Source organism: Dinoponera quadriceps, unplaced genomic scaffold (genome assembly GCF_001313825.1).
Source record: "Dinoponera quadriceps isolate SergipeBrazil2010 unplaced genomic scaffold, ASM131382v1 scaffold3214, whole genome shotgun sequence".
NCBI lineage: Eukaryota > Metazoa > Arthropoda > Insecta > Hymenoptera > Formicidae > Dinoponera > Dinoponera quadriceps.
Window position 1 is genome coordinate 84,071 of NW_014557442.1, and position 23,279 is coordinate 107,349.

The 23,279-nt window shown below is 42.7% G+C and overlaps 3 protein-coding genes across 5 annotated transcripts in view; 1 reads left to right on the forward strand and 2 right to left on the reverse strand.

Moving 5' to 3' along the window:
* Positions 1 to 3,977: 3,977 nt before the first annotated feature.
* Positions 3,978 to 16,774, reverse strand: LOC106749094 (leucine-rich repeat serine/threonine-protein kinase 1). The gene is made up of 5 exons (XM_014628206.1): positions 16,760 to 16,774; positions 15,555 to 16,551; positions 14,698 to 14,790; positions 6,134 to 13,033; positions 3,978 to 5,592 (listed from the first exon to the last, which is right to left on the reverse strand). Exons 4-5 carry the CDS (start codon positions 13,020 to 13,022, stop codon positions 5,051 to 5,053), a joined length of 7,431 nt encoding a protein of 2,476 aa, XP_014483692.1. The 5' UTR covers positions 13,023 to 13,033; positions 14,698 to 14,790; positions 15,555 to 16,551; positions 16,760 to 16,774; the 3' UTR covers positions 3,978 to 5,050.
* Positions 16,775 to 16,924: 150 nt separating this feature from the next.
* LOC106749088 (mediator of RNA polymerase II transcription subunit 6) lies at positions 16,925 to 19,478 on the forward strand. Of its 3 annotated transcripts, none has more exons than XM_014628177.1 (6): positions 16,925 to 16,952; positions 17,972 to 17,999; positions 18,085 to 18,244; positions 18,321 to 18,495; positions 18,890 to 19,130; positions 19,246 to 19,478. In XM_014628177.1, exons 1-6 carry the CDS (start codon positions 16,926 to 16,928, stop codon positions 19,323 to 19,325), a joined length of 711 nt encoding a protein of 236 aa, XP_014483663.1. In that variant the 5' UTR covers position 16,925; the 3' UTR covers positions 19,326 to 19,478. The 3 variants fall into 3 exon arrangements, with proteins under 3 accessions (XP_014483663.1, XP_014483664.1, XP_014483665.1); XM_014628178.1 differs by lacking the exon at positions 16,925 to 16,952 and adding an exon at positions 17,556 to 17,611; XM_014628179.1 differs by lacking the exon at positions 16,925 to 16,952 and adding an exon at positions 17,666 to 17,703.
* A 615-nt stretch (positions 19,479 to 20,093) lies between these two features.
* Positions 20,094 to 23,279, reverse strand: part of LOC106749089 (alpha-tocopherol transfer protein-like) — a 5,182-nt gene continuing 1,996 nt past the window's right edge. Inside the window, exons 3-6 of the mRNA XM_014628180.1 lie at positions 21,732 to 21,873; positions 21,216 to 21,326; positions 20,964 to 21,069; positions 20,094 to 20,286 (exon numbers count right to left, since the gene is read on the reverse strand). Coding sequence (XP_014483666.1) covers positions 20,135 to 20,286; positions 20,964 to 21,069; positions 21,216 to 21,326; positions 21,732 to 21,873 — 511 coding nt within the window. The 3' untranslated portion in view covers positions 20,094 to 20,134. The remainder of the gene's footprint in view (positions 20,287 to 20,963; positions 21,070 to 21,215; positions 21,327 to 21,731; positions 21,874 to 23,279) is intronic.

A 23,279-nucleotide genomic window follows, 5' to 3' on the forward strand; every position in this document is an offset into this window, starting at 1 on the left:
ACTTACAGGAATGGGAAATTGAAATTCAACGAGTCTTATTCAACAACAGTTTATATTTCGTGACGATACGTTAAATAACAATGAGTCCCGGTAAAGTTATAACATGCTGCAGTGAATAAGGAATGATAAAACCGCGATAATCCTCCGTGATGAGTGTGAATATAAATTCAATCGGTAATATTCCTAGCGTATAGAGATCAATCTTAAAATCTTCTTTTTCCCTCCCTTTATAGTATTAGTCACTCTCTCTCTCACTCTCTCGTCGTACTTGATAATAATCTCGAGTATGTTGTATATTATTATGTATAATTTCTAATTTGGTAATAGTTGACATGTTAAAAAAAGAAAATCATAAGGGATACAAGCTGCGCTGTTTATCACCATAACATTCGCTTCACAGGCATTTTGCAGGTACAAGTAATTTAAAAATAAGTATAAAAGGTACGCAAATTTATATGCATACGTTATTGATATATGTATAAATTAAAGCTACCGTATTTTTAATATACCGAACACTTCGAGTTCGGGAATGACAGCAGAAGCCATAAATACCGTATATTTATTGCACACGATAATAAAAGGACTCGCGATCGATTTCTTGATGTTTCCTTGAGATAGTATCCGTATTTGATTTATAACTGATTTTCGAGTGATTATTTTTTCTAAAATGCCATCTTGTTTTTTTTTCACTATCCGTTAGGATAGTGGACTTAGGATCTCCTGCATTATTTGTGTATTAAGAAGAACAGTGGTTATTAGTAATCAATGATTGTTAACATTTCCCAATCTGCAGTCCAGACCATAAATATATTGAAGAAATCGAGCGTCGCAACTTTCGTTCTGTCGCACGAGTATCGTGTCTTCCGAATAAGACTAACGCAATTCAAAGCTGTGAATTGTTGCGAGAATGAGAAATTGAATTTTCTTTTTATATTTGGTCGTTGGGATTAATTCTTCTTAACCCTTTGACTGCTATGGGCGCATATATGCGTCCAGCGGAAACCATCGGTGTGGCCTATGGGCGCATATGTGCGTCCGGCGCAAGCCATCGATGTAGACTATGGGATGCAAATGCGCGCTCGGCGAAGACTTTGGCTGTTTACTACTGTAATGTGTTGTCTGCAGGAGACATTGAAGAAGGAGGGATACTCCATACGAATGTACAAAATGCGACGTCGGATTATGCGTTGATACTTGTTTTGAGATTTACCATACGCAATTAAACTATTAATTTTCTTATTCTTATTTCTTAAAAGAAAGTTTTTGTTTATATATAGAGTATTTATGTTACTTGTTATTTGTTCAATTTTTCAATTTCCAATATCCAACATTATAACTATCAAATTATGGCGTTTTAAAACTTTACTATTGGTGAATAAATAATATATATTGAAAATAAAAAATGATTGGATTCATTTTGCAGTGGTCAAAGTAATAGTAATTGGATTGTGTACTATATTATAATGTGTTAATACGCCGCCGATAAGATCCATATTGTACGCAAAAGTATTCAGTCCCCAGCGATCGCTATTGCCAGCCGCACGCCGCGCTCACGCGAAGCGCTTCAACTTAGAGCAGTTAGCAGTCAAAGGGTTAATATGTTAAAACTATTCTCTTATTTTAAATAAAAAAAATATATACTATATATTTATAGGGATACCTATAATTATACTATATATTTATAGGGATACCTTCTAGTAACGACTAAACATACTATGCATATACTTGGTGACATTTTCTTCACGTAGGACTTGTTTATTTTTTTCAATTGCATCAGCCTTGTTTCGAAAGTACGATACGTCACACATATAAATCTCATTACGTCACTTAGGTGACGTAGGAGTCACTTGGGTGACTCCCATAGAAGAGCTAGCCTAAATGTTACGTATCGAAAGAAGAAAATCGAATCCCCATCGAGCGAACAACACCACTAGTATTACGACGAGCTCCTCGTATAGGTAAACAAAATTAGAGAGCTAGTTAAAAAGTAACATAACTAGTTTTGGTAATATCTTGCGTTTTTCCTCCTACAGAATGTCTTGTATCACATTAGTCACGTGGGAAACCGATCGTTCTCGCTCATCTATAATTTAATCGTCGGTGGAAATTGAATGACTCGATTGAGCAAAATACTTTTAACATCCGATCGCGGACAGCTTACGTCTACCTATCGTTATTACATTATTATTATTACATTATTATCATTATTATATTATACAATAACATAACGTTGATATATCATACAACTTATCCCACAACCTTTCGTCTTGGAGACTCTGGAAATACTCCTTTGGACGTGACACAGTTGGATCGCAGGGAAAGATAGCGTGTGATTTGTCAACTGTCTCAGGATTACTGTTAGCTGCTCAAACTTACTGAAGCTTAACGTTAACGATATTATCAAAATCCGACCGATATAGTGCTAAAAATATCTCTTCAATATCTAGAACGGCTGAATTAATATCGTAATTTGAAGGAATGTTCTCGTTTCGTTCTTGTCGCGTCGGTAAAACGAGCTTACGTTTTAATATCAGAATCATTCCCGTCACTTAGAGCAAAATCGTCACTTCGTCAATATCGCGCCTGCCAAAGGGGAATATTTAAGTGTTCAGATAGAACACTCGCGTAGCGTGTTCATCGGTGACTTAAATCGAACGAGTATACATTCACCTTTCGAGAGATATCGTATAGATCGCTCATATTTCGGGGGACTTAGTTTTATACAAAATAAGGAAATTGTTTCTCTCGCGCTCGACTAATAATTCCTGCATCCTGGATGAGCTAAGGATCTTACGTAGTAACTATGTAACGCAACAGGGTGCCCGATGATGAGTCGCTTCGCGTTCTGAGACAAATCGAGAACCCTGAAGAAATCGGCAAGATTATCCTACTTTTCTTTTTTTCCGATCTCACGGAAAACCGTTATTCACACGCGGAGTCACGCTCGTATCGAACACTACCAGCTCACACTACGCGCTATAATTGTATTGGACGTATAAGATTCACCGAGCGTAGTCAGCTGAGACCCGCACCGTTAAGCACATATTGTGCGTATCGCGCTGCCAAAGAGGAGAGTCTCGCAGGCCCATCACGAATTTTTCCAAAAGGTTTTATCTCAGCGGTTCTCAACACCAGCTTGCACATTGGCACATCGCGACCGCGCGTATCTCGCTACGATGGAAACCTCTCACCGTGTTTTTTCGTAACGGAGAATCGGAACCGGATACACGGAGACATCCATTCTCTCATCGCACGCTCGACGCTAAATGCAACTTGTCCTTATCTTACGTCACTGCACTGATCACCGTCGTCCTTATATAAAATAAATCGAACTCACACAGTATATTTTTGGTAATGCGTACGCGAGAAAAATCTGGCATTTTGCACAAATGTAGGACAGATAGAACGAGCATAAATTATAATATATAGATATAAAACAAATATAATTATTATAAATATTTATATACAATTAATATTATAATTTGTATAAATATTTATATAATGAAAAATGAAGTGAATATGAATTAATTATGTTTGAAGAAATAAAATGATATAAAACTCAATATAAACATCGAAATACCGAAAGTGCTGCATCTAATTAATAATGTGAAAAAATTTTATATTCATAATATAAATATTGAGGCATTTAAGTATCGAAAGTTCTGTACAGTTTTGCAATGATTCAACTAACAGTATGAGAATTTATACTAATTGGTGTTTGCATGGCACTATTTTCATTATGAAATCCGGGGGATTTCGAGATAAATCTAAAAGCGTTTTCAAATTTAACCCTAAATCCGAAGGCGCTTTTAAGTATTAAAGACATTTCGAAATTAGAATATACGTCTTGCAAACACAAATTAATATTAATTCCCATAATTTAATTAATTAAATTTAATTAAATTAATTAAATAAATTAAATTAATAATTAAAATTAATAATTAAATAAATTAAATTAATAATTAAATTAATTCCCATTAATTATATGTACTGTAAAAATCTACAGCACTTTCGATATTCAAATGTATCGACATTTATACTATTTAAACACACAAACATAAGGTTTCAATGTTTGTCATGAATGTGACGCTTCAAATTCGGATTATCCACGGATCTTTTAAAATATAGCCAATCTCGGACGGTTGCAACAGTTTTTTTTATATGTTTTAGAATACAAAAAATATGAGGAAACGAATCATGTCGTATTTTTTGTATTCTGAAGTATGTAAGAAAAAAAATTGTTGCAATTGTTTTTTGATAATCCGAATAATATGAATTTGAAGTTTCGGATCGGATATCCAATCTCGGATACCCGGACAATCATTTATCCGAATGCTTAGGAACCCTAATACAAAATATGAAATTTTTCCACCGTACTAACCGCTTTTTTAAGTAGAAGTAAAATTTTCTTATTAACCCAGCAGACACTAAGTTACGGTTACATAACTGTCAGTTATAATTTCCTATTCGGCAACCGTTATGTAAAAACGATGTTATGCTATTTAATTAAATGTCGATATCATGTGTTGTCAGAAGCACAGTATTAAACACAGCGTTGTATAACGCATGTGTTATATAAATATTCGAAAAAAAAGATCATATATGAAAAGAGTCCATATATGACTATACATAATCATATATGTCCACAACGGAAAAATATTGTTAAATTATATGCAAATAATACTGTGCTTCTGACAACACATGATATCGACATTTAATTAAATAACATAACATCATTTTCTTTCGTATAGACATCTATGATCATATATGTGACCACACACATGGACAAAATTCATATATAGTCAATTTTCCTGGGACAGTTACATTGTTGAGTAGGAAATCACAACAGTTATACGTAACTTGGTGTTTGCCAGGAAGTCTATCTGTCCAATATTTGAACGGGATTCAAGATTTTTCCGAATTTTCGCATCGCCGAACGGTGTATCTTCGTTAGCATTCGACAGCAGTCACGAGGAACAACATGGAGACACATCCGAGTCAGATACTGGGTGAAAAGGAAAACGGGCAAAGCTTAGACCCTCCGCGAGGATCAAGCTGCCGACCAGTTCTCCGATCGCCACAGCAAGGTGTACATGCCGTGTTTGAGTTCTTCGCTCTCCAGGCTCCTCAGCGGGAAGTCCGTGTACCGTGAGATCAGGCTGCGGTAGCCCTGGCCGACCGTGGCCAGCACGACTTTTTTCTTGTCGGCGGACTTGAAGGACACGATTTGGCAAACCTTGCCCTCGAACGGCCGGAACACGGTGACCGGCCGTAGAGTGCCACACTCGGCGACGACGATGCAGCCCCAGGTGGTGCCGATGTACAGCTGGCTGGCGTTCGCCTCGAGCGCGGTCACCTGGCACTTCTCCGTCGAGAGATTCTCCTCGATGGCGATGGACTTGAGGCTCTCCGAGCACGGCACCAGCTTGGACATGTCGAGCTTGTTGACGATCTGCCGGCCGTCCACGTCCCACTGGTACACTACGCAGCCCGGATACGTGTACGAGAAGATGAAGCTCTCGGCCGCGCTAGTCAAGTACGTGGCGAAGAGGTTCCTCATGGCAGCGTCGCTACCGCTGCCTCCGCCGCCACCTTGAGAAAAGAAAAATAAAAGATAAACGCTACCTCAATATAACGGAAACGGTCTTTCTCTCTCTCTCTCTCCGCTCCACTTCCTGCTTCAAGCTTGGTTCCCTCGCTCATTTCACCGCATTTCGACCACCGCTGCGCAATATTGACAGATTCATTAGATGCCCCGATGGAAATATTATGCTGAAATTTATTACTGAAATTCTCTCTCAATTGATCCCATTTCTCATTGCCATTCCGTCAACGTACGTAGCTTCCAATAAGCATTCGATTGGTCGCCTCAACATCGTCTGGCGGATACGCATTTCAAAAAACAGTCGACGAAAAAGCACTGGTGACTTTATCGAGTCAAAACCGCCAAGTGTTTTCCGCGAGGGCATTCATCAGCCACCCGACAGACGGAGCAATCCCATCGAAAATAATGGAAATGATTTCGAACGTTAAACTTGTGCCTGACTTTTTGCAAGTAAACTTTGAATTTCAACTTGGAAAAAAAAGAAGAGACACCGAATTAATTCGTACGCCTAATATTTTATCCGCTTACCTCCGTGCGACAATTGCACGGTATCCGTGAGATTGCCATCCTTGAGCGTGTAGACGGATATCCGGCCGAAGCTCTGGCCGACCCAGAGCTCCAGCAGACGCCTCTTCCGGCAGACCGCCGCCAGCGAGTAAGTCCTGACGTCGTTACGCGCCTCGCCGGCGATCTCCGTGCGCTTCATCTGCGCGAACGTGTCGGACAACAGACAGATTCGACCGCTGTACAGCGCCACGGCGAACTGCTTCAGCTGTTCCAGATGGATCAGCCCGACCACCTTCGACTCCCTGGCGTTATCCGTCTCTAGACTGTAGCTGGCCACGCAGCCGAAGTTGCCGCACAGGTAGACGTGCACCTGGCCGGTGTTGTCGCCTATCCAGATGTAACCGTCCAGGCCGCACATCGCGTACGGTATCACCGGCGTTTCGATCCGCACGTGGCGCAGCCAACCCTTCTGAGTGCCCAGCAGCATGTCCACCTCGCCGTTGTTGTGGCCGAACCAGATCTCGTCGCCGTTCAGTGCGTCATCCGCGCCGCGTCCGCCGCCGGTCATCGTTACCGCCGTCACCTGCGTGCGCTCCGTCAGCAGGGTGACGTCGATCAAGTGAGTGAACTCGGGGGCGGAGGCGATCGAGACGATCTGGCTGGCGGTCGGCCGATCCTTCGGATTCTGCGCCCAGCATATCACCATGAGATCGAGCGCGTAACACGGATGGAAGGTCTCACGGTACATGAGGGGCGGCCTGCCGCCCTCCAGTATGCACTCCTTCACCGCCTCGTGGCCCTCGAACGGCTGGCGCAGCGTCACCAGCTCGTAAACGAACATACCGAAGGAGAACGAGTCCACCTTCTCCGTGTACTCCTCCTCGCCGTTGTACTTGATGATCTCGGGCGCCATGAAACCCTCGGTGCCGCCGAAGCCTTTAGCTCCCGTCGGCAACGTCAGTCGCGATATACCGTAGTCGGCGACCTTCACGTGCACTGGCTCCGGGATCTCCTGGAACGGCAACGGCATCTGCCACACCAGCACGTTCTCGGACTTGAGGTCGCGATAGATTACGTGCTGCTGGTGCAGATACTCCACCGCTTTGGCGACCTGCAGGATGATCGCCTGGAGGGTGTACGGGTCGAGTTTGGCGCCTGAGCGACGGTAATTCTTCAGTACACCGTCCAGCGCGCCCTGCGGCGCCAGATCCAGCACCAGGGCCAACGGGCTGACCACTATGCCGATGAGCGGCACGATGTTGGCGTGCCTGAGCGTCAACAGAATGTTGAGCTCCTGCCGAGCCATGCAATAGGCCTTGCAGGCGTACTGCAACGGATCGCGATCCCACTTGCTCTGCGACGCCTTGTACGCCAAGATCGCCGACTGCTTGGAATTGGGACCGGGCGAGACCGGTTGCAGCATCTTGATCGCCACGTCTGCCCTGAGGTGGCTGCCCGGCAGCCGGCAGCTGCCGCGGAAGACGAAGCCGAAGGCGCCACGGCCCAGCAGCTTCCCCCTCTTCAGATCCTCCGATTTGATGAGGTGCTTCGCGCCGAGGTCCATGAAGATGATGTCAGGCGCGACGTGCGACAAAGGGATCTCCGAGTGCTTGGGACAGCTGATCGGCTTGTTGCTGTACGCCGCCAGGATGCACTCCTCCACCATCCACGAGTAGGCGAGAGTGTTCTCGGGATGGCAGCTCTGCTGTCTGGAGATGTCCGGGTGTCCCTCGAGCGACGGCATCCTGCTGGACGTGAGACTGTCGTAGCCCACGCCGCTGTCGCCGTCGGACTTGTAGCTGTCCTGGCTCTGCCGCTCGCGGTTCACACAGTACTTCTGGATGTCCTCGATCAGCCGGTCGCTGTCGCTCGACTCGCCCTCGCCGCCGTTACCGTCGGCGTTGCCGAGCAGGCAGCGCGGGCACGGTATCAGCCTCGTCACCAGCAGCTTGCCCTCCGACGTGTGGACGAAGCGAGTGCCCAGGGTGGGATACCAGTCCTCCAGCAAAATGTCGATGTGATCCACGATCAGCGCCATCAGCTGCGGCATGCTCTCCGGCCGCGGCTCCACTACGATCGCCTGGTAGCCCATCGGCTCCTCGTCCACCGAATCGGACATGATAGGTTGCTTGATCACCAGGGTGTCCACGGGGAACCAGATCTCCAGTATGGCGGAATTCTTCAGATCCACCGTGCACCATATACCGTCCTGCTTGAGCTTGAACTTGAACTGCCGGTAGTCGTACGGCGAGTTCTTCAGGCTGTAGTAGACCTCCTTGAGACGTAACAAGGTGATCCCCGAGTACCGCAGCTCAATCCCCGTCTGCCAGAGCACCCACTCCGCCTGCAGGTCGAGCAAACTCGCGAAGATGCTGTCGTCGACGAAGTCCTTGAAGGGCGCCAAGAAGGACATGACGATCTCGACGATGGCGTCGTCGGCCAGGATCCGGGTGATCAGCCTGGACCAGAAGCCGCTCGGGAAATACGACATCAGCAGCAAACGCGTGACCGAGCAATCCGGCTGCGACCTCGACGTGAGCACGCACTCGGTGTTGCTCTTGTCGCTGGGCGCGCCGAGGCACGCGAACATCGGCGACGTGATCTTCTTGGCGCGCACGTGCCAGCCGCGCGTCTTCACCGGCACCTTGATGATCTGGTTGTTGCGCAGGATGTCTTCCTCGGTCGGCAGGAGCGACGGTATGAGCAGCGTGCGGCAGTCCCAGGTGAGCGCTACCTCGAACTTATTGAGCAAATTGACGATGTAGCCCTGCGTGTCGATCGACGATATCGTCGACGATTTGAACACGTGTTGTATGTCGTCTAGCTTCATTATCCCGGACCGGGCGAACGGATTGATCTCCCGTATGGTGACGACGTGGGCGAGCATGTCGCAGAGCCACTGTGGATCCAGGAAGTACAAGTCCTTCAGCGTGGCGTCGTCGTAATGCAGGATAATGCCGTTCTCGTGGAGGAAGAGAGTCGCCTGGTGCAGTTCGGCCGGGTCCCTGAATGACCTGTGCAGCTTCTGCAGCTCGTTGTTCACAGCCGCGTAATACTGATCGGCCTTCAGCACCGGGTCCAGGCCGGACAGCTTCCTGTCGTGGGCCAATTGTATCACCACGTCTTCCAGCGCCAGATAGCTGGCCGGGACCTTCTGCTCCAGCAGGAGTTCCTTGCTGCCGGGCGATCGCAGACTGAACACGACGTCGTACACGAGATTGCACAGCATCTTGATGTTGTGTCGCGTCTTGCAGCTCACCTCGATCGTCTCCATGACCTTGGGCAGGCCGCACTTCTCCGCGTCCACGACGTTGATGAACTTGTCGCGTATGTATTGCTGCAGACCCTCGCTGTGCTCGTACGAGACGTCATAGTGAGTGCCGACGATGATGACCGGCGAGTTCGGCGCTCTGCTCTGGATGTTCACCAGCCACTGGAAGATCTCCGAGACGCCCTTGAAGCCGTCCGTTATCCTCCACACGACCAAGTACAGGCTGCGTTTCGACAGGAAGTACTGATGAGTCGCGTAGTACTCCCTCTGCCCGCCGAAGTCCCAGGTACGGAAGTAGACCGGCCCGTGGGACGATTGGCCGCGCACCTTCTTCTCGTAGATCCAGTCGCCGATGTCCACGCCCACCGTCGAGATGATCGTGCCCTTCGCCGTCTTGGCGTTGATGTTTTTGTTACCCATCCGCTTGGCCCAGTGTTCCGACGCCTTCTTCTTGTTCGGCACCTCGCCCTCCTGCCGCAGCTGCTCAAGCAGGCTGGTCTTACCGATCCCCTGAATGCCGACGATCATCAGCTTCATGCGCGCGTACGCCTTCGCGTCCTCCAGGATCGACTTGAGGTAGCCGATCACGTCCATCGTCTTGTACTTCTTCGACTCGATCATCGACTTGAGCGGCTCCTGCAGCCGACAGCCCTGCGTGTTCAAGTTCCACAGCCGGCCGAGGAGGCCCATTTGCGGCGGCAGCTCGACGATCTCGTTATTGCCGCTGATGTTCAGCACCGACAGATTGCTCAGCTCGTAGATGTTGTGCGGTATCTCCCTCAGCTGATTGTTGCTGATGTCCAGCATACTGACGTTGGGGAAGAGCAGGTAAGACTTGGTACCGGTGAGTCCCCCGGTTTTCGAGTCCTTGTCCGAGCTCTCGTCCTCCAGACTCGGCATCTCGCCGTCGTCGACCGACGTCAGCTGGATGCGATTCAGCAAATTGTTCGCCAGGATCAGCGTCCGCAGATTCTCCAGTCGCAGGTGCCGTCTGTGCGTGCAGACCGACTGCAGCACGATGTCGCGCATCGACGTGGGCGTCTGCCTGTTGCTGGGCACGATGGGCGACTGCGCGTTCGTCGCCGGACAGTAGCAGGCCGTGTTCGCCTGCTCCATGCTGTCGGAGCTGTCCACCTGCGGCAAGCTGGGCCACCGCGTGATCTGATTGTTCGACAGGTCCAATTGCTTGAGGCTCGCCGGGTACGAGGTGATGTGACTCATCGATCGCAGGGAATTATACGCCATGTTCAGCCGCACCAGGCTGACCGCCAGGCACGGCAGCGCCACTGGGATGCTGTTGAAGAGGTTGTGCGCCAAATTCAACGACGCTAGCACCGACTTGTTACCGTTCTCCGTGTCGTCGCTCATCTTCTCCGACACCTGGACCGACCTGGTCCACACGTGCGGCCGCTCCATCTCGATCACCTGGGCGTTCGCGATCTTCGTGAACGAGTCGAACTCCATGGACTCCACTCGCGGCATGGCGGCAGCCACCAGTCCGCGACAGGCGACGCCGTTCGGCTGGCCGTTGTCGTCCGTGCGTTGCGACGACTTCCTCAAGATGTTCTGCGACGCCTGGCTCGGCAGGTCGCGCAACAGGTTGAACGAGGCATTCAGCTCTTTCAGCTTGGGTGCCCGCCAGAGATTCTGCGGCAGGCACTGCAGCTTGTTGTTGGACACGTCCATGATCTCCAGCGTCGGCAGACTCATGATGAACTCCGGCAGCTGTTCCAGCCGGTTGTCCTGCAGGTACATCTCCTCGAGGACCGGGCACAGCTTGTCCTTGGGATTCTTCGAGTCCGCCATGAGAGTGTCGATCTTGTTCTGCGCCATGTTGAGGTACCTCAGGCTCTGCAGGTAGAACACGGTGGACGGCACGGAGGTGATGGAATTGTGAGAGATGTCGATCCTCGTGATCGCGTAGAGCACGAGGTCGTTGTTGCGTGGGCTCAGCTTCCTGTTGACGTGCAGTACCGCGTCGATCAGCCACTGCAATCGGATCTGCGACAGATGACACTGCTGGTTGTGCCAGTTGATCATAGTAGGCGTTTTCGGGAAGAGCGCGGAATAAGTGACGTGGCCGAAAGACGAGAGGGCGGAGAAGTGGGAGCTCTGCGTGCACTCGGTCATCGCCTTTTTGTTGATCTTGTACTCGGAATCCGGGTGCGCTTTGATCGACAGCAGCTTCGCGGTGAGCGCCTCGTCCCGGTTCTGCGCGGCGATCTTCAGGGCTTTGCACTCGTCGTCGATCGCCCCGTGCTTCAGCAGCATATCCGCGATCCTGATGTCGCGGTTCTGGCAGGCGATCGTCAGTACGCTGGAATAACTGCCGTCCGGATCGCCGAGGTCGTACGGCTCTTTCACCGGTAGCTCGAGATTCGCGCCCGCCTGCAGGAGGGCGTTCACCACGTCGGTGTGCCTGCCCCGGACGGCTGCGTGAAGAGACGTCTCGCAACCGTTGCTGCAGTAGAGGTCCAGATTCACCGGGTATATCATCTTGTCATCCTTCTTGTCCGCGGAGGCGGCCTTGCAGCGGAAGTTCAACGAGGACATCAGTCTCTGGATGCCGCTGGAGATCTTGCGCTTCGACACCGGCAGCTGCTGAGCGCCGGCCGCGTCCTCCTCCTTCGTGGTCCTCGCTTTCACCCTGTAGCCGAGCAGCAGCTCGACGCACCTGGCGTTCCCCAATTTACTCGCTATGTAAAGTACGTGCTGACCGGTGAAGTCCTGGGCGTTGATGTCGAACGGCAGCTCGTACTCGAACTCGCCGGACGGGTCCCGGTAGCGCTGGTAGACGTGCTGCGGATACTCGAACCTGAGCAGCGCGTCGATCACCGCGTGATGGCCGTTCGTAGCGGCCGCGTGTATCGGCAGCCAGCTCTCCACCGTGAGGGTCTGCACCTGCTTGGGGAAGTGGCGCAACAGCAGATCGACGATCTCCGCCTTGCCGTGGTAGCACGCCACGTAGAGCGGACAGTACTTGGTGACCGGATGGACCCGGCAGTCGGCGCCGTGGTCCAGCAGCAGCCGTACGATGTCCTTGTGGCCGCTCTCGCAGGCGACGAAGAGCAGCGTGTTGGCGCCGTTCGGTGCCATGTTCACCACGCACTCGAGATCGTTCGACAGGCCTTGGATAATATTCCGGGCGGCGACGGTGTCGCCCTGGATGCAAGCCGCGCGCAAGGAGGCGTGGCTCGCCTGCCTCGTGAGCTCGTACTTCTCGGCGGCCGCCTTCAGCAGGCGAATGCAGGAGTCGTGTCGACCCCTCTCGGCGACGTCGAGCGGCTTCAGGCCGTCGTCGTCGCGGATCATCAGGTCCGCGTTGTGGCTCAGCAATCTCTCCACGTTGCCGGCGTGGCCGTGTTCTGCGCAGACGTGCAGGGGCGTCCGATGGTGGCCTCGGGGGCCGCAGGTGACGTTCGGGTCGGCGCCGGTGTTCAGCAATACGTCCAGACACCGGGAGCTCTCCGTGATCGCTGCCGCGTGCATCGGCGTCCTGCCCCAGGAGTCCTTGCTGTTGATGTACTGCGCGTGCTCGCCGCGCAGCAGGTCCTCCAGCAGTTCGGCGTTGTCCCAGAGCGCGGCCTGGTGCAGCAACCGGCCCGGGAAGTCCTCGTCGATCGGTGTGTAGTCCTCCATCACGGCGGAGACTGCGAGCAGACAACGCGATACCATCGATCGCTTCTGAGGCGTCCACCTTGTGATCGGGGAGATTGTTCCTCCCTCTGAACTTAGTCCACGTGCATTTGAAAAATGCATGTAACGCGACACGTAATCTCCACTTTTTAAACACATGAATTTTTAATACGCAGCTTGGAATATAGATTTGTAATTGAAAAGCCCGCTTCTCTTTGTGCAACCCGCATGTATCTTTGATGTATGTCACCCAATGTCTATCTTCTAGTGTGAATGTATGTGAATTTCACCAAGTTTGCAAGTAAACTCCTCAACTTCGTTAAGTCTCCGCGCAATAGAGTTGTCGCAAAAAACAAATTCCCTGATTTTTTCATGTTTTCCAGACGACGATGGCGAATTTCCCACGAGCGATATAATCTCAAATTTTAATGTTTAGAGGGAGGGATCTTATATTGTTAGAAAGGTAGCTTATATTCTTAGAGGAACAAAACAAACTTAAAAGTTTAGTAACGCAATATAATCCTGAATGCAAATTCAGGCCAATAAAAAAATGAGTATTGGAAAAAAGAATACAGTTGAGGACATTTGAGGGAATTGTAAGTAAAGTTCAAAATTCCAAGTTTTTATATCTTTCTCTGATTTTTCCAGATTTTCCGTGACATTTAAAATTTTTTCCTGACTTCCCAGTTTCCCAGGTCTCTCCATGTTTTCCATAGCAACTCTGTTTTTGCGCAAACACGCACACACACTAGATATTGGTAAATATTATATACAATATTTTCGAATGATTTTAATTATATCGTTCTAGATGCAATTAACAGCGTCATAAAATTCTACCAGCTAATTATAGAACTTAAAACTCAATAATTGTTCCTGGAGTGATTCAATTTTACTTAAAAAAGAAAAAGGCTAATATTTTTATCGTTAATCATAACTTTTTTATTCATATTACCATCAACCAAAATTATTTGCTGTTTGGCAAAATATAAATGTCGCAAAATATTATCTACTATTTCGTTATTATAATGTTAATTATAATGTTATATTATAATGTTAATTATAATAACGAAATAGTAGATAATATTTTGCGACATAATATAATGTTATAATGTTAACATGCATTCTAATTTATATTTTATTATATCATATAATATTATATTTTATTATATCATATATAAAAAACTCTCAAAATAACAAGAATCATAAGAGAGGAAATAATTCTTCGATATATATTTAATGATATAAATACAAAAATTATATAAAATTTACTAAAAAATTGGCAGCAATGATACTGACACAAATATTCGACTCTGTTCTACAGCTGTATCGACTTGTGTTCTATTGTATTGTTAGAGAAAGGTGTTGCACAGGAAGGTGCTTGTGTCGATACTGTGTCACCTGTGTCTCTTATTAGAAGAAAGCTATTATCTTTCTAGTGCTGCCATGTGTTATGTTATTTACAGCATATTATCATAAAAAGGAATGATGAAGAAGAATATTATTGAAACATTTACTTCATGTACATTAAAAAGCACTAGAAAATAAGACATTTTTACTCTTTTAAATGCAGCAAGTGTCTCTTATCTTTGAGTTTAAATGTGCAAACTGATTGCAAATTAAAATTGAGATTTGATAAGGCTAAATAAAAAATCATTCATACACATAGAACTATACTTACAAATTTTGTTTATGATCTCATTACACGATGATTATTCATTATGTGATTGGTATTGATGTTTCTTCCAGTTCCATTGTCTCCTCCAGAATGCTTCTGCAATACATTAGGTATATAAAACGATATAATTACGATGTAATTGTTTCAGATGTTACACAGAGCCTGATCCTGATAACATACTATGTTGAATTAAAGCGCTCTGATCAGATGAAGTTTCAAATTTGATTTCACCTGAGCTCCATGAGATTTTAGCCTGTATTTTGAACTCGTTTTATCGATAAAAGTGTCTCTAAGAGTAATTGAGGAACCATTTGATTAGCTGAGAAGCCACATTTAAAGCATTTTTATTGATAAAAGAGAATAAGTCAGAATATGGTGATTTGTAAGAGCTATCACTATGATTGAAATAAGTTTTCGATCTGTTCAATTCATATTAATCACTACTATTTTTCTGAATGATAAGAGATATCTCTTTGATAGCAAATAAAACAGACGACGAGTTTGTCGTTGAGCATGAAAACTAAATTTTTTTTGCGATCTTTCCTTATGTAATTGAAAGGTAAAGCAAATGTCATACGTGTTACGAGAATGTTATCGCCTCGAATAATCGATAGACTCGTGTGAATGGATAAAAATATCTTACTTCTTTTACATAAAAACGAAATGTCAGTCAATTTTTCATAATTCTTTTTCTTCGAATTGAAAGCGATAAAAGGGCATGTCTCTTCGAAAGTCAAAAGCACTAATTTATATTTTTATATTTATTAATTCGTACGAATTATCAGATTCTATTACACACACTCTCTCTCTTCTTCTCCCTCGATTACATTCTGACTTCCGTAAAATATCTTTTTATTTACATTTTCATCTCTTCGTCCAATCCTTTCTTCTCTCCTCCAATTGCAATATTCATTATCTCGTCCCAAGCGTGCAAATGTGAGAAACGATACACGTAACATGTAAAAACAGACATTTCGGCAAATCGCGCTCGTTTTCGAATCGACAGACTTATTTTGCGCGCACGCGCACAGACGCGCGAGAAAGTGTCCGCTACACGAGTTTTCTAACCTCCATATTTAATCGCTCGTGAATCACGGAAAAATGAAAGCGAGAGCGCAAAACGTCGCAATTAATACTCGAATGCGAGGTCCCGCTGAGACAGAATCACCATCGCTTTTCTTATCACACGCGCAATCCGCGCCGATCGCGCTCATCGCTGATATCGATGCGTGCGAAACGCACCTTCGCAGCATCACGACTGTGATATTAAAATCGCAGTCACATTAATCAATTAATCGACCTTGCGTTCAAATTAAACGGCTGCCGCGTTTCATCATTCTTAACATCACATTGCAAAAGATTACGCGCGTCTGTCGGCGAAATCAACCGAGCGAGTGATGCCATCAGCTGATGTATACATCGTGGAGATTAAACGGAGCTTCACTTTCCGGTCGGTGAATTTCCAACGGACTCCCTTGCCGTCCGCAGAGCGTCGACTCCGCTGCGCGCTCTCCGCAATTAATTTCCGCGATTAATCTGTCCCGCCGGAGCATCGTTTTACCTTTGTTGTTTGACGTTCACCTCGGTTGCAATCAGCGTGGACGCCGAGGGCGTTCAGGCCGGAGCGTCGCTCCTCGAATGCGTTGCCGAGGCCGGGAAAGTGCAGTCACATCGTGATCGACAACGCTGTGAGCCGAAGTATGACCAAAACAACGACGGGGAACCATTGCACACGAGCGATGCAGGATAGACAAACTCAAATGGCGGTCGAGAGCTTTTGGTTTTGCTCCCACGGCGAGCAATCAGGGTGCACTGCTGTCGCAAAGAATGAAGTATTCCATCTGATGAAAGCGGAGTCTACAATAAGAATTTAAGCTCTAAGCCCTAAGAAATTGACCAATCACAATCGAATTGTAGAAGAATAATCAATAGTGATTGGTCAATTTCTTAAGGCTTAAAGTTTAATACTCTATTGCAGACTTAGTCTTAGATAAAATTGACTTTTACCAACTCCGGTTAATAACATAGAGATATAAGAATAGAGGGAACAAGGGATATATGCTACCTGTAAGTGGAAGTGATAGAGGCAAAGAAAGAGATGGATGCCGAGTGTCCTGTCTCTTTCTAGTCACGCGCTGGGATTGGCTGCCGCGCCAACGACGATATAGCTATACATTTTTCTCCATCCAATTCAAAGAAACTGTCATTGCTAAAATGATCATTGCAAATATATGCTGTTTTCACTTCAAAATACAAAGGTAGTTGAAGTATATTCAACCATTTACGCCTTATATCTACATCCTTCGGTAGCCTACAACATTTACATATTTTTTTAAATGTAGGAAAAAATAACATAATTATTTGAGGTTACGTATTTGTACTTTCTTACGAGTGAAAACTGCGGTTACATCCAGGATAAGACTCCGCCTTGCATTTCAAACAATGCCTCATTTTTAAACAAATCGCGTCCAATTATTATTTTGTTAACGTTCGAATATTTAACGAATTTTAATTCTACACACATGTGCACGCATATTTACAAAACGAAATTTTAGTCTGCTTTCTCCCCTCCTGACGTCGCGTGGTCGTCTTGGCGGCTCATTGTAACAACCAATCACAGCGCTCAACTAGAAAGAGACAGATAGGACACTCGGCATCTATCTCTCTCTTTGCCTCTATCACTTCCACTTACAGGCTTGTTCCCTCTATTCTTATATCTCTATGGGTTAATAAAGTTGATAAAGGGTAATTACAAGGGACGGGCAAAATCATCGATGTTTGAATGATATCGATGTTCGTTCATTGAGGACGATATTACATTTAGGAGAAATGTTAGAGACTCTAGAAATTCTCTAATGCTTTGTGTTCTCGCCGCACGGGGTCTCTAGAGTCAAATCAGGATTTGCTTCTGGCTCTTGTAGGTCTTTATAAACTTTCATTTAAGTATTCATAGGAATTAAACGGAAGTTTGTGTGATTACATTGTAATTCGATTACATTTTAATTCGATGTAAATATTATTAAATCGTAGAACAATAGGAGCGATAGGAGTAGTTGATGAAAGTATTTCACTAGTTAAGTCTTTAATAAAGTAAAATTTACCCAGTAATTTATTTATTAAAAATTTATTTAGTAAAAGTTACGTGATTAAGAAAATAAAATTAGTTAGAAAAACAAATAGTAAGAAGAATAAGAAGAGATTGGATAGGCAATAAGTATAAATTGGACTATGAAATATTAATGTATATTTTACGTATGCTTGTTAATTGAATGTGAAGATGATGCCTGGCAAAGCACCAATACAAGGTAAAAATTTACTGATATAATTTGAATTGTCTTCATGTAAACACAGTCAAGGCTTAGCAAACTGCTATTCCTGTTTTTTTTGCAGAAAATCCTTTAGGTCTGTCCTGGCATGATAGTGCCTGGATTCCTGTTCTCAATCCAAGCAACATCATGGATTACTTTTCCGAAAGAAGTAACCCATTCTATGACAGAACTTGTAATAATGAAATAGTAAAAATGCAACGTTTAAGTCCTGATCAGTTAACGTATGTCCTATTTATGTTAATGTAATATAATTATTGTTATTACATGAGCATTGACTATCATTGCATTGCTTTCTAGTAATATGACTGGCTTAGAATATATACTGTTGCATGTGCAGGAGCCAATCCTTTATGTAATTAGAAAACAGCACAGGCATTCACCAACTGCTGCAACTCCTCTTGCTGACTATTATATCATAGCTGGTGTTGTATATCAAGCCCCAGATCTAGGATCCGTTGTAAGTTCCAGACTGGTAAGTAAAAAACATCTACTGTTAAAATCTTGTCCAATAATGTTTGGCAATATTTTGTGTTATTTTTATATAGTTGAAGGAACTATGTTTCCAATTTTTTTTACTTTACCATATTTCAACATATAAAATTCTAACTTAAGATACTTTAAAGTGATATATCTCAAAAACTATATCCCTACATATAGTTCATGGGAATAAATTGAATTTTACTCTTTAAAATGTATCTTAGAAAACAAAAAAGATCAGTGAAGTGTGAACTTTTTTTATATATTTATCAAACCAGATTTTTTTTCTATACCTTTAAATCTATATGTTTTTGTATCTTATCTAATTGGTATAATATTATAAATTTTATATTATATTATTATTATGGGAAATGTATATTGTTGTGTAGTTTTCCGCAGTCCATCATCTACAATCTGCTTTTGAGGAAGCTAGTTCCTATTCTAGATACCATCCTAGTAAAGGCTACTCTTGGGACTTCACAAATGGCAAGGCCTGGGCTACAAAGGAGCCAGTACGTGAGGAGCCGAGCTCGTTGTTTCAGCGGCAGAGAGTGGATATGCTACTTGCAGAGCTCACTCGTAAATTTCCTTTGCCAGTGGCAAAACCAGTACACCAAGCAACAGAAACTTGTATATAACATTCATCTTATTTTTCAATTTATTCATTTATAATTTAATATATATAATGGAACATTAAAACTAGTTGTGTATGTTTAATATTGCTTAACCGCTTTATCGCTTACAGCTATTGAAATTAAACAAGAACCGAAAAGTGAAAAAAAAGAAATGAAACCACCACCGGAAAAGAAACCGAGATTAAATTAAGAAATAAAAGCTTGTAAAATATATTTGTGTAATTTGTAACATTGCTAAGTCAAGACATTGTAAAATATATTTATGTGAAATTTTTATATTTTGTAAGACAACACATAATATTTGTTTATTGCTCTTTTACAATATAGTCCAAGTAAATATAAAGAATAAACGATATTGAAGAAAATTAAGTTTATCTTGATATTCTCACTCATGACTTTTCTAATGGTCTGATTATCTCTGTACCTTTTGTTTGCACGTTTACAAATTATTTCGTGAGTCTATGAAAATTGCTTTCTGACAAATTTGAAATGTAATAGTCCCAAGTACGGCTAGAAGTTTGTATGATATTCAATACAAGAGATAATTCACAAGATTTGTATGAAGACTGATTGTTTTTAAGACATGTTTTTAATAACATAATTACGTATTTATCTTTGAAATTATAACTTTTATACGAGGGTCAATTGAAAGGTTTCTAGCCTGATCAAGGAAACATTTTTTGGGCAATATGAAATTTATTTTTCAACATAAAAAGTAATTCGAGTATTATAAAAAACAAATAATAATTCAAGATAAAAGCTTTCATTTCAGATCATTTGTATAAAAAAAACAAGTTTAGATGACCTTGTGTTTAGAAAACAAGTAATTTTGAGAGAAGCCTTTATTTCCTAACTCGTACATACATGTTCCCCCTTTATGTGTGAATAATTATTTAAGATTTTTTTTAACATTACATATATATATCAACGTTTATTTATATATTGGATTACGTAATAAGTACCACAATGCAAACTAAAAACCAATATATTTTTAAATGGTCAATCGATTTCCAATTTTCGGAATGTACCAGTAACTCCGAATAAGTCATTCGGATTTATTACAGAATCAGTTCGCAGGGACTCGTTGGTCTTGAGTTTTTCCTGTGCCAGTAACCATTCCCTTCGTTCCATTAGTTTCGCTCGCCACATATCTAGAATAGTGAAAGAATACCGTCAGATGAAACTATAAAATTTTTAATCGTTTTTTGTTTCACCGAAAAATGAAACACTTAGATTTCATTGTTTACATATTACCGAATTTGCACGCCGTAAAAATAAATATTGTTGTTTTTATATATTAAGAAAGGGCAAAAAATGCTATGAAAATGAGATATTAAGTAAAAATTGTAATCATACTTCTCTATTCTGTAAGACTTGACTTTTCGCTATTTAAATATTAAGGGGTGTTCTCAGATTGTGGGCTTCAAGAAGTCGATTTTGTTTCTTGCATTTTCTTAAAGATTGAAATTTTTAAATTCATACAAGAGCCACATTCATACGGATTAAGAATTTTCTTGAAAATTTGGCTTATCTATGTCTAGAACAGGAGGTAACTTGCCAATCATCCGTGCAAATCTTTTCGAGGCGCCATATTATGACTCGGCCTGCGATTCGGCAACGAATATACAATATGTAGCTTCGAAAAAAATCACGTTGTGGGAAATATAAATAAATATACCTACAAAATTTCAAATCAATCAGAGTAATAGTTTCTTCAAAAAAGAATCTCGAAAAACACGCACTTCTCAAGTTCATAGCCAGCGAGAGCCTCTCTTATATCTATAAAATCGTTAATAAATTAACGTTCTCTTATTATCGATGATCGTACCTGTTAGAGTGTCCATTGATGCTTCCTCACCACCATAATCTGCAGGTAAAATGGATTTCGGTATATCTTCACACACTGATTCTATTCCGGATGTAAGAAATCGTAACTAAAATTATCACCAGGTTAAAATCTTACAAAGTAAAAATACCTTACTCAAAAATTGAAAGATCTTTCATTCTATCAAACACGAGACAAAGTGAAAGTCATATAGTAGATGCACATTAAATTTTTACAATGTCATTTTATACTTACTCTAGCAAAAAGTTTTGGTTTTAGAACCATTTTAAAGATCGATGCTAACTGCTCGATGTAAGTCGGTGCATTTATGAAATAAACTGCTTTGTATCTTTTACCGTATGCTTGCTGAAGAGTTCAAAATTACTAATTAATTTGAGCATGATATTATACAGGGTAACTTCTAAATAAGTACAAGTAAGGCATGCGTATGAGTAAACATATTAAATTTTTTAATTAAAGAATGGTATGCTATTTTTTCCAAATTTAGTAATTTTCTTGAAATCTCAAACTAAAATACTTTGATATCATATGTACGCACTCCAAATTTAAATAGAACATCTTCAAACGTTTTCTAGATTCTTGAAATTTTAATTTTTTTTTCAACCTTGACACCCTGTATTTTGAAAATAAAGCACCTTAAGACATATGTTTATGAAACGTTTTCTTTATAAAATAAACCAAGGAATATTCCTTTACATTTTTTGTACTTTTCTTTAGAAATCATTCTATATGATATATCAGAATATGTACCATGCTGAGGTCACATTTCTTCATGATGGTTGGCGAATATTTTAGTATATGACTCAAAGTGAGATGAGTGCAATCCATAATGCTAATTTCAGGAATAGCTGTATCTTCCTCTGCACGTATGTTCGCTATTATGAATAAGTATCTACAACGTTAGAAAAGTTATAAGTTACTGTTATTGTTGGAAAGTAACTCGTCATTTTTATTAATAGTGAAGAAATAACGAGTTTTGTCACAATTTCCATTATATTTTCTGTAAGTTTTGAAGACTTTCTAAGATTTGCTGCTGCCTGTTACTCGTACGAATAATAAAATCCTGATCAACAGTAATGTATTACTGACCAATTTATCATAGACAGTAATACTTTTCTATAAGGATTGCGAACATCTCAATAGATTGTGTTCACAAAATGTTGTACACGAATATTTGCACATGAAGGAGCTTTCAGCGCGATAGGTGCCACATTTGCTAACGGTCGATCAGAAACATATTCGAATGAATGTTTTTCAGGAATGCTTATAAGGTGTTAAAGTCTACTTGCGAGCTGATGCAAAAGCTTGCTTCTACTCGCTAATTCCGTTCTTAAGTCACCTAAGAGCAAACTTAGAAAATACCTTACAAGATGCAAAAATAACTATGAAATCCGATAGCTTGGCTCTTACGCATGATAGATCAATGTTTCTTGCGCAATTTTAAAGGGAAACTTTTCTAATTCAAAATTTATGTGGTGATATTTTTCGCCTCATCCTTACTTCTTTCGTAGGAGACTACAAAATGGTAAAATTTCTAGGATTTTTTAACGATGTGATTTTTAGTCCTCCCAGAAAAGATAGTTCGATGGCGTGAGCAATGTCACCATACCTACCTTAAAGTCGGAACTTTGAAAATGCACTAAGAAAAATTGTCCTGCGATCTCTTTAACCTGAGATTGTAGCCTCCTAAAGCGTTCCCCTAATTGTTTTGTATAATGTATTTGGAGAATATCCTTCATCTTGAGAATATTGTCACAAATTTTCAAATATAATCCCAAAAACAACCTGGTAGGATCAAGGATATTCCAATAGGAAATCGTGAAATGCCAACAGATGTTTGAATTTACTTTTGTAATGTCCTGTGATTTACTACGAGTAACAATAAGTCTCTCATAATGCAATCGTGCTTCCATTGCTACGACAATATATCTTCATATATCACGTATATCTTTGTGACAAGAAGTACATGAAGTATTCGAGAAGAGAATGAAATTTTACTGTCTTTAAAAAGCCAATATAATATATATTTGCCTGTTTAATTTGTACGTACTTCATCAAATCTGCGACATTAAATGACGAGGTGTCCTCACTTATCCATCGGCCAACAGTGACTCTACATTTTTCCGGCGTTAATTTTGGTAAAGCTACAAATTGTCTGAAAGGCACATATATTTTTAAAAGCATATTTAACATAGGAATAAGAAGTTTTATAAAAATATTAATTGAATTATATTTATTCTGCATTTATTTTGTTAAATAATGTATATATATATATATATATATATATATATATATATA